Here is an 18,183-nt window from a genome sequence, read left to right as displayed (position 1 = left end):
AGTTGTCAACACAGGGAATAACTGTGGAAGACTGGTTAATGTCACTAGTTAGAAATCCACAAGATACCATCAATGACTGTAAGAATGACATCTTTGTCTCAACAAGGGCAGCCACAGAGCAGGCGACTGGTCTACTGAAAAGGAAGTTCCACTTTTTGAACCACTCAGATACAGCATTTCAGTATTCATCATGGAAAATGTCCAGGATGATTATGGTCTGAGAGCCTAGTGGACAGGATTCTCTCTTGGGTGGGGACATTGCTCATTTTTCCAATACTCTGGTGGTTGCATTAAAATCTGTAACTTTAGGTTAAATTTGCTAATATTGCAGTCCTTTGCAATTGCAAATCTCTAATGACACACAAGTAACTAGTACATGATGCATTCACATACAGAATGGTGTCTTCAGAGTCAAATATGGCAATGGAGTATGGCTCGGCTCGCCCACTCAGTCCACCTGTTTTCTTTTTTTCTCTTTTCTTGTTTGTCTTATCTTTTACTTCACTTACTTCTGCCCCAGCCTGGACTCATGGCTGCAGACAGTGAGCCCAATGTGGAGAAGAAGCTGCTATAGCGGCAGAGGCAATATCAGTGAGGTAGGCCCAGCAGCAAAAGATGGTGTCTGAGGATTGATAGAGGTTGTTTGGGTCCATTTCTGGGAGCAGTAAATTGGTGGTAGAAGGCAACAAAGCGATTTCAAGATCAGCCCAGGCAGTGAGATGAGATATAGATGGACTTCTCTTTAAGCAGTATCTTTACACAATTTTTTCTTATTCTTAAACCATCAAAATGGCACTGGATTATGGCCACACGTGAAAACTTTCTACATATTTTATTGTATTTCCCCACTATAAAATGTCTCTATACAGCACAACAATACCTGCATAGCACTACATAGTCATGCAACTTCTGGAACGTGCAAGGAGAAATGACACCAAACCATGCTCGAGCAGTCCCATGTGCATACTGCACTCGAAGCCATATGCATTCAAGTCATCGTGAATGCACTCATGTCTCCAGAAATCTGCTGCTGATAGGAGAAATGTTTGTAATGTGTAAATCTGAAATTAGTCTCATAATAATTAGCAGCAAGAGTAGACTCTTCAGCCCCCAAAGGCTAGTTTGCCATTCAACAAGATCATGATTGATCTCCGAACTAAACATTATTTTTCCACACTGCCTTCATATTTTTATCATGCTGAAAGGGGCAAAGAGGCTGTAGTCATAGATATCGAATAGATAAAACCAGAATATGGCTTGATTAAATTGTGAGTGCAAAACAAGAAGATATAGGTTAAACCTTGTATCCTCCACTGATGTTAGTTTGGTGCAGAATGACATCTAATCAGGTAGGACAGAACCTTGCCACCTTCCCACCTCCAACCTAATTAAGTACATAATGTGGGAGTTTTGACAGCTCTATAGCTAGTGGTCGAGACCCCATAGCTTCCATAAAATTCTGTGCATATGTTCAAATTACTAGAAGGTAAAATAAGTTCTGCAATATCACTACACACAAGAAAATCAATTTACTCGTAAATATAAAAGTATAAACTTAACACCTGATGACACAATGGAGGAACTTCATTTTCATGTAGAATTACAGATATGGATCAAATGGACTCCCACTTCTATAACTACTTTGTGATCTTCTGAAATTGGTTATATTGCATATGCTCACACAGTACAAAACCAATTATACTAAAATCACCTTGGTTTTGTGCAAAAGATTGATACAAATATGAAATATATGTAACTCCCATTTTCACATATATTTTAAGCAAGGAAAGTTGATTTTTTTGTATAAATTCTGGCAGCATTGTAATGGAAATGTAAAACTCATCCAACATGTCATTGCAATACTTACCTAGATGTGGGCCTCTGAAATTGCCTATTGGGTGGCAAATTGCAATTTTGCAGATGTTCCTGCACATTAGCTTGTGTCTCGGTTGAACATTCCTTTTCAAATGTCGACATTTTAACTTTGTGGTTGGATAGCCAGAAAACTCTGTCAGTATTGAATACCTGTGAACAGAGAATACTACATATAAACTTCAATTTTCATTTCCTCTGTCGTTCTACCAGTTAAGAATGCTTTTATCCCAGTATAAATCTTCTTTAAGTCCTCTACCTCGTATATATTTCCTCGTACTTGAATTACAGTACGAGGACATACAGCACAGAATCAGAATATCCAAGACCAGAACTCAACATGCGAAAAGGGGGCAAAGAGGTGATAGTTTTAGACATCGAACAGATAAAACCAGAATACTACATAGTTAAATTGTGATATCAAAACGAGAAAACAGATGGCAGAAACTTATACTCTCCAATGTGGTGAATTTGGTGGCAGGAGGACATTTAATCAAGTAAAATTTCAACATTTTCATGAGTTCTGAGGAAGGGTTACTCGAGCTGAAATATTAATTCTGATTTATCTCCGCAGATGCTGCCAGACCTGCTGAGCTTTTCCAGCAGTATATTTTTGCTTCTGATTTACAGCATCTGCAGTTCTTTCAGTTTTTGCTCAACATTTTCAAGCTGTAATGAAATATTTGGCCAATTTCCATCTTAAGAAAATTTAAGAAATGACATAAATCTCAGCAGAATTGAATTGTAATAATAACTCTCAACTTTCTTGAATAAACTGTTCATAAACTGGCCATTTTCCTGCTATTCCTTCCTTGACTTCCCTAGTTGATTGTTTGATTGGCCATTCCATTCCATCCAGGTCACCACAATACTAGTTTATCACCTTCGTGTCAATCATTATTTTGTGAGTTGGTGGGTGGTTTCACAGCCTGATGCTCTTCCTGCTGTTACATCTCCCAATTTATGTGAAATGGGGGCCTTAGCAATGCACATTAGCTTGCCGGCACTTGTGGCTGTGAAATGCCCAACTCCCTTGTAGATCAAAAATCCCCCAAAACTAGCCTTCAATATCGTCTGGATATGGAGGTGCCACTGATGGACTAGGGTGGATGAAGTCAGAAGTCACAACACCAAGTTATAGTCCAACAGATTTATTTGAATTCACAAGCTTTGCGAGGGCTGCTCCTTTGACAGTTCAAGTCACATTTCAAATAAACAGGTTGTTGAAAAGTGTGGTGCTGGAAAAACATAGCAGGCCAGGCAGCATCCGAGGAGCAGGAGAATCGACGTTTCGGGCATAAGCCCTTCTTCAGGAATGAGGCTGGTGTGCCAAGCGGGCTGAGATAAAAGATAGGGGGAGGGACGCTGGGAATACGAAAGGTGGAAGGAGGTGAGGGTGAGAGGGATAGGCCGGAGAGGGGTGGGAGCGGAGAGGTCGGGAAGAAGATTGTAGGTCAAGAGGGCGGTGCTGAATCCGAGGGTTGGGGCTGAGATAAGATGGGGGGAGGGGAAATGAGGAAGCTGGAGAAATCTACATGCATCCCGTGTGGTTGGAGGGTTCCTGGGCAGAAGATGAGGCGCTCTTCCTCCAGGCGTTGTGTAGCCAGGGGGTGGTGATGGAGGAGGCCAAGGACCTGCATGTCTTTGGCGGAGTGGGAGGAGGAGTTAAAGTGTTCAGCCACGAGGCGGTTGGGTTGGTTGGTGCAGGTGTCCCAGAGGTGTTCCCTGAAATGTTCCGCAAGTAGGTGGCCTGTCTCCCCAAAGTAGAGGAGACCACATCGGGTGCAGCGGATACAGTAAATGATGTGTGTGGAGGTGCAGGTGAATTTGCGACAGATATAGAAGGATCCATTGGGGCCTTGGAGGGAAGTGAGGGGGGAGGTGTAGGTGCATGTAGAGGAGACCACTCCCTCTGCGACTCCCTCGTCAGGTCCACACTTGCTTGGATAAGTACACATCGTATCATCCTCCGTCATTTCCACTACCTCCAGACAGACCCCACTACCAGGGATATATTTCCCTCTCCACCCCTATCAGCATTCAGGAAAGACCACTCCCTCCGCGACTCCCTCGTCAGGTCCACACCCCCCACCAACCCAACCTCCGCTCCCAGCACCTTCCCCTGCAACCGCAAGAAGTGCAAATCTTGCGCCCACACCTCCCCCTCAGCTCCCTCCAAGGCCCCAATGGATCCTTCTATACCTGTCACAAATTTACCTGCACCTCCACACACATCATTTACTGTATCTGCTGCACCCGATGTGCTCTCCTCTACATTGGGGAGATAGGCCGCCTACTTGCGGAACATTTCAGGGAACACCTCTGGGACACCCGCACCAACCAACCCAACCGCCTCGTGGCTGAACACTTTAACTCCCCTTCCCACTCCGCCAATGACATGCAGGTCCTTGGCCTCCTCCATCGCCAACCCTGGCCACACGACGGCTGGAGGAGGAGTGCCTCAACCTCCGCCTAGGAACTCTCCAACCACACACAATGAATGTAGATTTCTCCAGCTTCCTCATTTTCCCTCCCCCCACCTTATCTCAGTCCCAACCCTTGGATTCAGCACCGCCCTCTTGACCTGCAATCTTCTTCCCGACCTCTCCGCCCCCATCCCCTCTCCGGCCTATCACCCTCACCACCTTGCACCTATCGTATTCCCAGCGCCCCTCCCCCAAATTCCCTCCGCCTACCTTTTATCTCAGCCTGCTTGGCACACCAGCCTCATTCCTGAAGAAGGGCTTATGCCCGAAACGTCGATTCTCCTGCTCCTCGGATGCTGCCTGGCATGCTGTTTTTCCAGCACCACATTTTTCAACTCTGGTACTCCAGCATCTGCAGTCCTCACTTTCTCCTAAATAAACATGTTGGACTGTAACCTGGTGTGATGTGACTTCTGACTTTGAATATTATCAGCAACCTAGCTTTCACTACTTCGTGGGAAAGAAAATTCCTAAGATTAATAACTTTGAAGGAAGAAACTTTTCCCGTATTAAATTGGATACCTCTTTTACAGATACACAGCACAGATACAGTCCTTTTGGTCCAACTTATCCATGTTGATCAGATATCCAAAATAAATCTAGTCCCATTTGCCAACATTTGGCCCATATCCCTCTAAAATCTTCCTATTCATATACTCATCCAGATGATTTTAAATGTTGTGATTGTACCGGTCTCCACCACTTCGTCTGGCAGCTCATCCCATATATGCACCACCTTCTGCGTGAAAAAGCTGCCCCTTAGGTCCCTTTTAAATCATTCTCCTCGCACCTTAAACCTGTGCCCTCTAGTTCTGGACTCCCCCACCCCAGGGGATTAACCTTGTCTATTTACCCTATCCATGCCCCTCATGATTTTGTAAACCTCTATAAGGTCACTCCTTAGCCTCCAATGATCCAGGGAAAACAGCCCCACTCAATTAGCTTCTCCCTTTAGCGCAAACCCTCTAAACCTGGCAACATCCTTGTAAATCTTTTCTGAACTCTTTCAAGTTTCATAACATTTTAAAATTATGCTGTACATAGACCTAAAATGTCACTAGGGAGGCGGTTCTAGGATTTTGACCCTCCGACACTGAATGAATGACGATATATTTCCAATTCAGAATGGGGACTGGCTTGGAAAAAACTTGTAAGTTGTGGTATTCCCACTTATTTGCTGACCTTGTCATTCTAGTCATGAGATTGGAAGGTGTTGTCTGAGATGTTTTGGTAAATTTCTGCAGTGCATCTTGTCGATAGCACACATATTGCTGCTACTTAAAGTCAGTGGTGGAGGGAGTGAATGTTTGTGGATAATGTACCAAACAGTTGTTTGTCAGAGATGGTGTCAAGCCACTTGGGTATTGTTGGAGGTGTACTTATCCAAGCAAGTGGGGAGTATTTCATCATACTCTTGATTTGAGCCTTGAACAGAACCATGAGCAGACTTTGTGGAGTCAAAAGGGGAGTTACTCACTGCAAAATTCCTAACCCTTAATAGCCACTCTTATAGCCACAGTGTTTATATGTCAAGAATGTGGTGCTGGAAAAGCACAGTAGGTCAGGCAGCATCCAAGCAGCAGGAAAATCGACGTTTTGGGCTACTTGACTTTAATTTCGTATAGTATTTTGTACGACTAATCCAGTTCAGTTTCTGATCAATGGTCATCTTCCCAGGATGTTGATAGTGGGGGCAATTCATGCCATTGAGTGATGTGTAAGGTACAATTGCATGAGTATGCTAATTTCAGGTTGTTGCTTGACTAATTTGAGAGGCAGTTTTGTCAATTTTTGAACCAGCTCAAGATATCTGCGAGAAGGACTCTGCTGAGGTCAACAGGAATTGCAGATTTACCATGTGGTTTGTACTGCCTTAGTCAACACTACATGGCCTGTCCAGTTTCATTCCTTTTCTCCCTCCTTCTAATGGATGATACAGCTGAATTATTTGCTAAGGCAAAAAAAGTGAGGACTGCAGATGCTGGAAATCAGAATCTAGATTAGAGTGGTGCTGGAAAAGCACAGCCGGTCAGGCAGCATCCGAGAGCAGGAAAATCGATGTTTCGGGCAAAGCATCCTGTTCCTCGGATGCTGCCTGACTGGCTGTGCTTTTCCAGCATCACTCTAACCTAGACTCTGAATTATTTGCTAAGCCATTTCAGATGACAGTTAAGAGCCAATTACATTGCTGTGGATCTGGAGTCGCATGTAGGCTCGACCAGGTAAGAATGGCAATTTTCTTTCCTAAAAAGGTTATTAGTGTACCAGATAGGTTTATACAATGGTCAACAATGGCTTCACAATCAAGATTATTGAATTGAAATTCAATGGTGGGATTCAAACTCAGGTTCCAACAATATTAGCTAGATCTCTAGATTTCTAGTCTAGCGACAATATCAATAGGCAAACACCTTGCCATATTTTCTAGAGATTTTTGAATCAACCTGTTCAGAGATGTTATTACTCACCTCTGGAGCAGGTGTGACTAGAATCTGGGATGCCTTATTCAGAGCTATGGATTATACCACCTATATTACCAGAGTCAGTGGAGCTCAGAAGTAATTCATTGGCTGTGAAGCAATCTGGGGCATCATCAGATCATGGCAGCAAATTATTTTCTGTGACAGACCACCACGCTTGCATAAAACAGTGACACAGTATAAATTATTTATATTTTTGGTAAAGAAGTATGTCAATGTGGAAACATGATTTGGAGGAGCCAGTTTAGACTGGGGTGGACAAAGTTAAAAATCACACAACACCAGGTTATAGTCCAACACCTTATTAGATGGTTGTGAAGCAGGACCATAAGACACAGAATTTATAGCAAAAGATTATGTCATTTCAGCTTCATGAGACTGTATTGAACAAACATAGATTGTTAAGTCTTTCATCTTTTAGAATGGGTTTGCTGTTTTTGGATCTTTAATATGTAAATTTCAGAACTTCTTATAAGTCACATTCTCAAGTTAACTTAAGGTTTTATAATAAAAGGTGATATCTCAGCTCAGACAATTTCTTAAAGGTGTGAGGTTAGAATCTGTCTGTATCCCAATCATGACTCAGACTGGTTTTATTTACAAAGTGGAATTTATACAATATTACATGGATTGACTGTCTGCAGGTTTTGCATTTTTGAGCAAAATAGAATAATGTGAGTATGAGTGCACATGAGAGAGTGTGCAAGCTTGGTGAAGTGTGTGTGTGATGGGGTATAAACCTGTGAGAGGGTGCGTGTATGGGTGTGCATGCTTGTGCATATGAGAGAGAGCAAGTGATTGTGTGAGAGAGAGGTGAGTGAGAGAGAGAGAGAAATAGAACCAGTCTGACTCAAGATTGGGATATAGACAAACTCTAACCTCACACCTCTAAGGCATTGTCTGAGCTGAGATGTCACCTTTTGTTATAAAACCTTAAGTTATCTTGAGAATGGGATTTAAAAGTTCTGGTATTTACATATTAAAGATCCGCAAACAGCAAACCCATTCTAGAAGATGAAAGACTTAATAATCTAGGTTTGTTCAATATACCATTTCAGCTGCATGACACTGCAATCTTTTGCTATAGGTTCTGTGTCTTATGGTCATGCTTCACACCCACCTGATGAAGAGGCAGTGCTTCGTAATGTGGTGCTTCCAAATAAATGTGTCTGACTATAACCTGGTGTTGTGTGATTTTTAACAATGTGGAAACAGGTCTGCTTGTATACAAAAGCTGGAAACTTGCATGCTCAAATTGCCTTGCTGTATTCTGTAGTATAGGACAATAAAGCTATTCTGTACATGTCAAATGACACTCTTTAAAGTGGACTAGCAACTGGATACACAAAAGAACCAACCTAAAGTACCATCTGTATATTACACAACAGAATCAATGCAAATGGTGTTTCTCTCTCCCACATGAAGTTGTCAAACAGAAATATTTGGCAGTTCATCTCTTCCTATAGAGAAAAAGTGAACTGGGCATTGCAAATCTAGTTAAACTAAGAATTAATGCCCAAGTGTTTTCAAATGATTTATCAACGACTAGAAAAAGATAGGGATACCAAGAACACTTCTTCAAAATCATCTTTAAAGCTATCTGAGCAGTAATCAACTTAAAATAATGTTACATGAGGCAAACATCTTAAAACAAATATTGTACTGAACAAAACTGTACTTTTTAAAAGCTATAATATATATTTAAGTCTATACTCTTAAGTAGCTTGAAACAGGAATTATCCAGTTGACCAAAGCTACTTTCACCAAAAGTAGAAATCAGTTTTACATTCTAACAATGCTCAATTTTAAATGTTGCAGTCAGAGGAGGTAAACGTTCTACTTTCATGTTGAGCACAGAAAACACTCAAGCAATTATTACTTTTGCTAATTTGGAAAGGGTTTGACTAAATGCATTGCCTTCAGTTGGGAAACATTCATGTTCAAACTCACAAATGGACCTGAAAATGTTCCTTTGAAAATAATTCAACAAAATAGCTGTGCATTAAACTAAGCAATCCATTGCAGTGCCAAAACAAAGATGCAGGTTCACACCCATTCCTCTTGAATAGTAGAGTGGGAAATAGGGAAAATAATAAAAGGTATTTAAACTCATTAGGGACCTCAACAAAGTAGATATGGACAAACTATTCCATAGTGAAAGGACCAAGAAGACGAGAGCACAAATTTAAAGAAAAAAAGCAGCAAAATTTTAAAAATGAAATGACAGGGAGATTTGCTGGAGCTGCTCGGGAGGATTTAAACTAGTAAAGTGGGGGTTAGGACCCAGGGAGATAGTGAGGAAAGAGATCAATCTGAGACTGGTACAAGTGAGAACAGAAGTGAGTCAAACAGTCAGGGCAGGCAGGGACAAGGTAGGACTAATAAATTAAACTGCATTTATTTCAATGCAATGGTCCTAACAGGGAAGGCAGATGAACTCAGGGCATGGTTAGGAACATGGGACTGCGATATCATAGCAATTACAGAAACATGGCTCAGGGATGGGCAGGACTGGCAGCTTAATGTTCCAGGATACAAATGCTGCAGGAAGGACAGAAAGGGAGGCAAGAGAGGAGAAGTGGCATTTTTGATAAGGGATAGCATTACAGCTGTGCTGAGGGAGGATATTCCCGGAAATACATCCAGATAAGTTATTTGGGTGGAACTGAGAAATAAGAAAGGGATGATCACCTTATTGGGATTGTATTATAGACCCCCTAATAGTCAGAGGGAAATTGAGAAACAAACTTGTAAGGAGATCTAAGCTATCTGTAAGAATAATAGGATAGTTATGGTAGGGGATTTTAACTTTCCAGACATCGACTGGGACTGCGATAGTGTTAAAGGTTTAGATGGAGAGGGATTTTTTAAGTGTGAACAAGACAATTTTCTGATTCAGTGCAAAACTTGACCTACTCTTGGGAAATAAGGCAGGGCAGGTGACTGAGGTGTCAGTGGGGGAGCACTTTGGGGCCAGCGACCATAATTCTATTCGTTTTAAAATAGTGATGGAAAAGGTTCGACCAGATCTAAAAGTTGAAGTTCTAAATTGGAGAAAGGCCAATTTTGACGGTATTAGGCTAGAAAAAGCTGGTTGGAGGCAGATGTTCGCAGGCAAAGGGATGGCTGGAAAAAGGGAAGCCTTCAGAAATGAGATAACAAGAATCCAGAGAAAATATATTCCTGTCAGGGTGAAAGGGAAGACTGGTAGGTATAGGAAATGCTGGATGACTAAAGAAATTGAGGGTTTGGTTAAGAAAAAGAAGGAAGCATATGTCAGGTATAGGCAGGATAGATCGAGTGAATCTTTAGAAGAGTATAAAGAAAGTTGGAGTATACTTAAGAGGGAAATCAGGAGGGCAAAGCGGGGACATGAGATAGCTTTGGCAAATAGAATTAGGGAGAATCCAAAGGGTTTTTACAAATATATTAAGGACAAAAGGGTAACTAGGGAGAGCATAGGGCCCCTCAAAGAACAGCAAGGCGGTCTTTGTGTGGAGCCACAGAAAATGGGGGAAGATACTAAATGAATATTTTGCATCAGTTTTTTACTGTGGTAAAAGATATGGAAGATATAGACTATAGGGAAATAGATGGTGACATCTTGCAAAATGTCCAGATTACAGAGGAGGAAGTGCTGGATGTCTTGAAACCTTTAAAGGTGGATAAATCCCCAGAACCTGATCAAGTATACCCGAGAACTCTGTGGGAAGCTAGAGAAGTGATTGCTGGGCCTCTTGCTGAGATATTTGTATCATCGATAGTCACAGGTGAGGTGCTGGAAGACTGGAGGTTGCCACTGTTTAAGAAGGGCAGTAAAGGCAAGCCAGGGAACTATAGACCGGTGAGCCTGACGTCGGTGGTTGGCAAGTTGTTGGAGGGAATCCTGAGGGACAGGATGTACATGTATTTGGAAAGGCAAGGACTGATTTGGGATAGTCAACATGATTTTGTGCATGGGAAATCATGTCTCACAAACTTGATTGAGTTTTTTGAAGAAGTAACAAAGAAGATTGATCTATATGGACTTCAGTAAGGCGTTCAACAAGGTTCCCCATAGGAGACTGATTAGCAAGGTTAGATCTCACGGTATACAGGGAGAACTAGTCATTTGGATACAGAACTGGCTCAAAGGTAGAAGACAGAGGATGGTGGTGGAGGGTTGTTTTTCAGACTGGAGGCTTGTGACCAGTGGAATGTCACAAGGATCTGTGCTTGGCCTTCTACTTTTTGTCATTTACATAAATGATTTGGATGCGAGCATATGAGGTATAGTTAGTAAGTTTGCAGATGACACCAAAATTGGAGGTGTAGTGGACAGCAAAGAGGGTTACCTCAGATTACAACTGGATCTGGACCAGATGGGCCAATGGGCTGAGAAGTGGCAGATGGAGTTTAATTCAGATAAATGCGAGGTGCTGCATTTTGGGAAAGCAAATCTTAACAGGACTTATACACTTAATGGTAAGGTCCTAGGGAGTGTTGCTGAACAAAGAGACCTTGGAGTGCAGGTTCATAGCTCCTTGAAAGTGGAGTCGCATGTAGATAGGATAGTGAAGAAGGCGTTTGGTATGTTTTCCTTTATTGGTCAGAGTATTGAGTACAGGAGTTGGGAGGTCATGTTGCAGCTGTACAGGTCATTGGTTAGGCCACTGTTGGAATACTGCGTGCAATTCTGGTCTCCTTCCTATCGGAAAGATGTTGTGAAACTTGAAAGGGTTCAGAAATGATTTACAAGGATGTTGCCAGGGTTGGAGAATCTGAGCTACAGGGGGAGGCTGTACAGACTGGGGCTGTTTTCCCTGGAGCATCAGAGGCTTAGGGGTGATCTTATAGAGGCTTACAAAATTATGAGGGGCATGGATAGGATAAATAGACAAAGTCTTTTCCCTGGGGTCGGGACTCCAGACCTAGAGGGCATAGGTTTAGGGTGAGAGGGGAAAGATACAAAAGAGACCTAAGGGGCAACTTTTTCACGCAGAGGGTGGTACGTGTATGGAATGAGCTGCCAGAGGAAGTGGTGAAGGCTGGTACAATTGCAACATTTAAGAGGCTTTTATATGGGTATATGAATAGGAAGGGTTTGGAGGGATACGGGCCGGGTGCTGGCAGGTGGGACTAGATTAGGTTGGGATATCTGGTTGGCATTGATGGGTTGGACCGAAGGATCTGTTTCCATGCTGTACATCTCTATGACTCTAAGACCTTCAAAGAGATTTTTAAAAAGAAAGAGTACTCAACGGTTCAGTAAAGCCCATTATCCCATCACCTTCTCACACATGTCCCGCTTCCCAACTCCTCACCACTCTTGCAACAGCGCTGCTGCCTTGTTCCTAAATCCTCAACTCATTCACTCAAAAGCAACCCTCCCCAAAATATTCCACACTCATTTGGCAGCTCTTCCGTCCAAAGCCCCTGCCACCCATCCACTCAGCAGCTCTCCTACCTTCACTCAGTCACCAGCCACACTTGGAACTTCTCTTCTTGTCCCTGACTCTGGTTGTGAAACCCTGCTGAAACATGGGCTCCACTGCTCCCTTCACCTTGGAGCTTGCCAGACTCCCTAGCTCTAACAAATGGCCAGCAGAAAATTATATGTCCTCCAGGTGCAATGGGTCACAGCATCAAATATCGATTAGTGCAAGACCAAATGCAGCTTTCTGGAGTCGTGCTCTGCACCTTATTATGAGTAGAGATTTTCCTGGCAGAGAATATTTCCTCCTGATTTTGGCCACTTTGAAGATGGCAGTTTGAAAGGTAAAAGAAAGAATTAAACAGGGAGAATTTCATCATTCAAAAGTGGGAAATCCACCAGCAGCAAAACTTTCTCATCCCTGTACCTAATTCTATACTGTCCCTGGCCCCTCAAGAGGAATACCCTTTCAGCATTCATAATGTCACAGCCCCTCAAAATCTTATATATTTCAATAAGAACATCTTTTGCTCATTATAATCCAATGTGTATAGGCCTAACTTGCTCAATTTTACTCCTATTACAGTGCCTTCATCTTGGGAACCAATCTAGTGAAAAGGGTAAAGAAACAGTAGTCTATAACAAACACCATGTAAATTAAGTGAAGGTAAACTCAATACGTAGGAATATCATTAATATCAGCACACAACTCAACCTTTTACCCTCAAACATCCATTCACAAACAGTGGTCAAGATATTGTGTAAAACATAACCATTGGTATGCACTTGGTTGTTGACATTTTTAAATGTCATTGTCATCCAACATTCCTACATATTTTTGCATCACATCTTGCACTCCCTGCTTGATCCCTTACCTCAAATTATAAGCCTCAGAAAACAAAACATGCATTTGAGAGATAAAAAATGGAGGCTGACTATTATTGTAAGGAATACATTTTGTGGTTAAAAAGATGGTGGGGAGTAGGTAGACGACTTTCCCCCCTTATGTAGTGCCTCATGATTGAGGATGACTTGCTTCTACATTAAAAATGAGGTTTCTGGTGACTGAAGACTCCAATATATGCCTTACAGTCTCTGCCACAGGCGATTCAGAATGCAGAGAGTGCCACTTGCTCCTTTTTCAGCTTGGTATTGGCCATGAGACTTGAGGTGTATAGATCTTTCTCAGATTCTTGCCCTTCACCTTGGTGCCATGGGCCAGGTTTCCCAAGTGTTGATGGGGATGTTGCACTTTTTCAAGGAGGCTTTGAGGGTATGTTTTAAGTGTTTCCTTTGCCTTTCTGCAGTAGTTAGAGAACATGCTAAAAGAATGCAGACAGAATGGAGAAGGATCCTTCATAATCCCTTGCATCTTATAGTGCCTAAAGACTTGAGATTTAAGAGGCCAGGGACAAGAGTTGGGCCCATCCCCTGCATTTCTCTTATAGTTGTCCGACAGTGAATATCATACTCATCATGCCCCTAAGAGGATGAAATTTGCATTCGCAGAAAAATAAATCTATTTATTGTAAACAAATATATTACTTCACAACTGGTTAAAAAATTTAATTATTTATTTACTGCTAAGCTCTTGTCTTTTAAAACACCAAGCGTGCATACATTCATTCATAAATAACAGACAAAAGCAGAGACTGTGACACAAATATTGAATGGGAAAAGATAGATAGGGAAAAACAAATTCTGACCACGAAGAGTCATAGAGTCATACAGGACAGAAACAGACCACTTGGTGCAACTGATCCATCTAAACTAGTCCAACTTGCCTGCTCACAGTCCATATCCCGCCAAACTTTTCCTATGCCTGCACTTACCCAAATGTCTTTGGCTGAACAGTTATTGCTCAGTTCTTCAAATCTTAGGAGTGATGAAATGATATCTACTGATTGACGGTCGACCTTCCAATCAATAGCTGGGTTAATTGGATTGACCTAGGTCTTTTCTTGAATTTGCATTTAGGTTATTTTTGTCTTTTCATGCTGAAAAATGATGAGAACTATTTCTTGTTTACAGGCTTCTGATTCTTCTGAGTGCACAGTTTTCACAAATCTGTAACAAACTCCAGGTGGACTAATCCACAACCTGGCATTAGGCAGCTTTGCCTGACTCCTGGTGATATCTTATCTTATAAAGTGTCAATCTCACTGTTACAAGAAGTAACAATCTTATACATTTAAATGCACTCCATACAATCCTCCTTAACTTCAAGTTTCAGAAAAAAACCTTCTGGTACTTTTTAGCAAATAGCAGTATCCAAATTCTATTTTCTAGTGTATTGTCTAGAAGGAAAAGTACGTGGTCACTTATAGATAGCCTTCTCTATCACAAGCCAAGTTGGAGTTGAGCTGAGATGGTGCCAAGTTGCATGTTGCGCAATGGAGTCGAGCACGCTTACAATGAGGACAGGGGGATGAATCTTATAGGAGGCTGAACAATGTAGACTTTAGCAAGATTTGTGACAATTGCGTGAGAAGCTTGGAGAGGCCTATCTGAGTGTCAGGAGCAACTTACTGCATCTTTTAATACATCTGTCAAGGCAAGGTGAGTTGCCAATTAAAAGGGAGTACAGCTCTTTAAATCCCTTATAAATCGCACAACCGGTCTCTGTAACATTAACTTCTTATTTTACTAAACACGACATTAAGAATTTAGGACATGGAAGTCATTGTGAGTACCTGGTAGCTTCAGCTTACTGCTTGCTTCAAATAACTTCCATATTGGATAATTGACACTAACCTCTGGGACATGCTCAAAGGGCACTGACCACATGTACCTAATATTCACTGACATCGCCATCTGACATATGCTATGCTCGAAGAACTCTCATGGCACATCTCCAATCTACTTTCAGTACTTCCACATTTCAATTCTATCCCTCAGATTGCACCAGCAACTATCATTGTAACATAACTGAAAGGAGAATAGGCATCCAGGACACATATCCAACACATGGTCTGAACTAGGCTGCACCTCCGGCCTGCTTGCTGGTCTTCATAGTGTTCATTTGTTTTGCGCCTACCAAGTTGCTTGCAACATCCCTGTCTTGCAATGCCTTTTGCATAGCACCCTCTCAGCCAGTGATACCATACTGACAGTACTGCTGTATTGTTCCGCCAGTTAGCGTATACACAGTCATGGCTCCTAAAATCAAGGAATATAGCCTTTGCTCAGGGTGTCTAGCACAAGAAGTCATTGACAGCCTACAATATTAGTCCAGGAGCTTAGAAACAAACAGTTAGTCAGCTACTCAATGTAGTCCGAGTCTGGATACTCTCCATAAAAATGGTGAGCAGCCAAATAGCTCACCACTACCTCAACTCTTTCTACCCTGTCTGTGATTTTTCCAACATTGGTGTTGAAGTTCAGCTTGTTGTGTGGTGGAATTTGGGCCAGGAATTGGTTCAGCTTAATGTAAAATTCCTCATTGGTCTCATCTGCAACATCCACCATTGGGGGAGATGTGCTGAGCACTGTACTACATTGGTTCTGGGCAAGGCCGAGTCAGGGTCAAGAGATATTTGTTTATGGGGAGTCTTTTGGACAGGTGACGGGTTAATCTTTAAACTCTGATGAGCAAACAGTCTTATTCTAATTTATTTTCCCAACAGAAGGTGTAGCAACCACTTGTTCCTTGAACAGGCTTTGCCCTGATTGCGTGGTCTCACATAGGGCAGTGAGATCAACCTTGAAACATACAAGCTCCCAAACTCCTGTGTGGAAAATTACACTTCAACTCCACAACCAATGAGGAAAAGCCAACGGCTGGAGGGTAATGGAGAAGGTATGTGGGCGGCACGGTGGCACAGTGGTTAGCACTGCTGCCTCACAGCGCCCGAGACCCGTGTTCAATTCCCGCCTCAGGCGACTGACTGTGTGGAGTTTGCACCTTCTCCCCGTGTCTGTGTGGGTTTCCTCCGGGTGCTCCGGTTTCCTTCCACAGTCCAAAGATGTGCAGGTCAGGTGAATTGGCCATGCTAAATTGCCCGAAGTGTGAGGTAAGGGGTAAATGTAGGGGTATGGGTGGGTTGCGCTTCGGTGGGTCGGTGTGGACTTGTTGGGCTGAAGGGCCTGTTTCCACACTGTAATGTAATGTAATCTAATCTAAAAAAAAGGTAGTGGAGGATCAAACTATCAATGCTCTCAGTTCAGAGCTCTGAGAATCAAGAATAAAGATTCTATACTCAGTAAATACAAAAAAAATCTCCGATTTTTGAGCCTGGAAAAATTGCATTGTCTATTTACACTAGGTTTATATACAATTTATAATAGTAAATTTCTACAGGCAAGTTTTAGAACAGGCTAGCCATCTCTAAAGCAACTGAGATGAAAGTCGTAATGGCAAAGCTACTCCAAGAGATTGCCATGGATCAGTATCACAACATTCCTTGACAGAGCAGGTTAGAGACCAAAGTTGATGGTTACTTTCACTGATATAAACACAAAGTGCTGGAAAAGCACAACAGGTCTGTCAACATCTGTGGAGAGAGTTACGGAGTTCATGTTTCAAGTCCAATATTATACTCTTGAAAGTGTTTCTTTCATTGATTGTTCTGCATAGGTCTCACACAATCTATAGATCAAAATCCTAGCAAGGAAACTAAAAAAATATATATAATGAATATTGTCACCACCATGTTCTCATACCTTCATGCCTTATTCATAAACTCAACTGATTATAGAGTTTAATTCTGCTACCCAAACTGAAGGTACATTTATGCTCCTATTACCTATAACCACTATATCAATTTCATCTAGCTAATTCCTCACTTTTAGTGTCTTGTTTATAATGGATTTGGTCAGGAGAAAGCTCTGCACATGTGACTCCATTCCAACAGTTAGAAGTTCAAATTTGACAGCACTGACAGATAAAGAATCCTTTAAACCAAGTCCAGGTGGTGGTTATATTCCAATAGATGTCAGCATTGTGGTTTTCTAAAACTGCACTGTGTTATATGAGAAGCTAAGAAATAGGACGATAACCTAGGTCTTTCAAATCTATTCTACTATTCAATAAGATGGTGGTTGTTCCAGCCTTGTCCACTTTCTCTGCTGTTTGCAGTAACCCTTGATTCGCCTACATTTAAGAACCTGACTCATTTTTGATTTCAGATTTACGATGCTGCAGTCCATTTTGAAATGTCAGGCAACTCGCACTTTCAGAGAAAGTTTCATCAGCCAAAAAAAAAGTTTATCGTCGACTTCGGAAACACACAAGGATTTCATTTGGCCGGTCTAGCTTTCAAGTTACTCGATAATTGCAAAAAAAAAACCCCGTAAATCAGATATGTAAATATTTGCAACCTTGGTTAGTTGAGTAACTTAACGATTCGGCATTAAAATGCAAAGAAGGAGTAGTAAAAGTTACCAGACACAGAAGTCGTTTGGAAGACCGTTCTGGTGACACGACACAAACCAAAACACGGCCAGAAAGTGACGCAACTCTCAGCGGTCCCGGTGCAGGGAAAGGGGAGTTCGCTGTGTAAAAGGAGGTTTGGTGAAAAGGTTTTCAGGAGTTGAGCAGTAACCCAGTCGTCTCTCCTCCGGCCGCCGGCCAGTCGCCACTGTGATTGACGACGCCAGCACTGTTTCTGTGACAACGACCGCGAGCGCTCTCGGGACAAACGCGGAGCACGCGGCGATTATGAAATAACGGTCATAACGGTTAAACGCGGGCACGGGGGGGGGTAGTGTAACAGCTTGGCACAATAATCAATGGCCACACTTTTAACAAAAAGCCCCGGAGTAATTCTTTATTTTTTAATTCACCGAGCCAAGGGGACAATCAAAGTCTTCAGAAACCAACGCAACGCGGAGCAGGAGGCCATTCTGCAAGGTAAAGGCTGGTCCGATTTCAAAATTTCTGATCGCTCCTGTTAATCCGAAAGAGCCGCGGATGCTGTTCATCAGAAACAAG

At 42.2% G+C, this 18,183-nt stretch overlaps 1 protein-coding gene across 2 annotated transcripts in view; it reads right to left on the bottom strand.

Annotated features, from left to right (window-relative positions):
• Positions 1–17,796, bottom strand: part of ttc29 (tetratricopeptide repeat domain 29) — a 573,216-nt gene extending 555,420 nt beyond the window's left edge. For both annotated transcript variants that reach the window (XM_043699397.2, XM_087986781.1), the window contains exons 1-2: positions 17,635–17,796; positions 1,868–2,025 (exon numbers count right to left, since the gene is read on the bottom strand). In XM_043699397.2, coding sequence (XP_043555332.1) covers positions 1,868–1,977 — 110 coding nt within the window. In that variant the 5' untranslated portion in view covers positions 1,978–2,025; positions 17,635–17,796. The remainder of the gene's footprint in view (positions 1–1,867; positions 2,026–17,634) is intronic.
• Between the last annotated feature and the right edge of the window lie 387 nt (positions 17,797–18,183).

This window comes from Chiloscyllium plagiosum, unplaced genomic scaffold (assembly GCF_037043375.1).
Source record: "Chiloscyllium plagiosum isolate Xiang-an unplaced genomic scaffold, Cpla_swu_hap1 HiC_scaffold_1, whole genome shotgun sequence".
NCBI classification, from domain to species: Eukaryota; Metazoa; Chordata; class Chondrichthyes; order Orectolobiformes; family Hemiscylliidae; genus Chiloscyllium; species Chiloscyllium plagiosum.
Note: the sequence above shows the minus strand (reverse complement) of the source record. Positions and strands in the feature narration are given on the sequence as shown.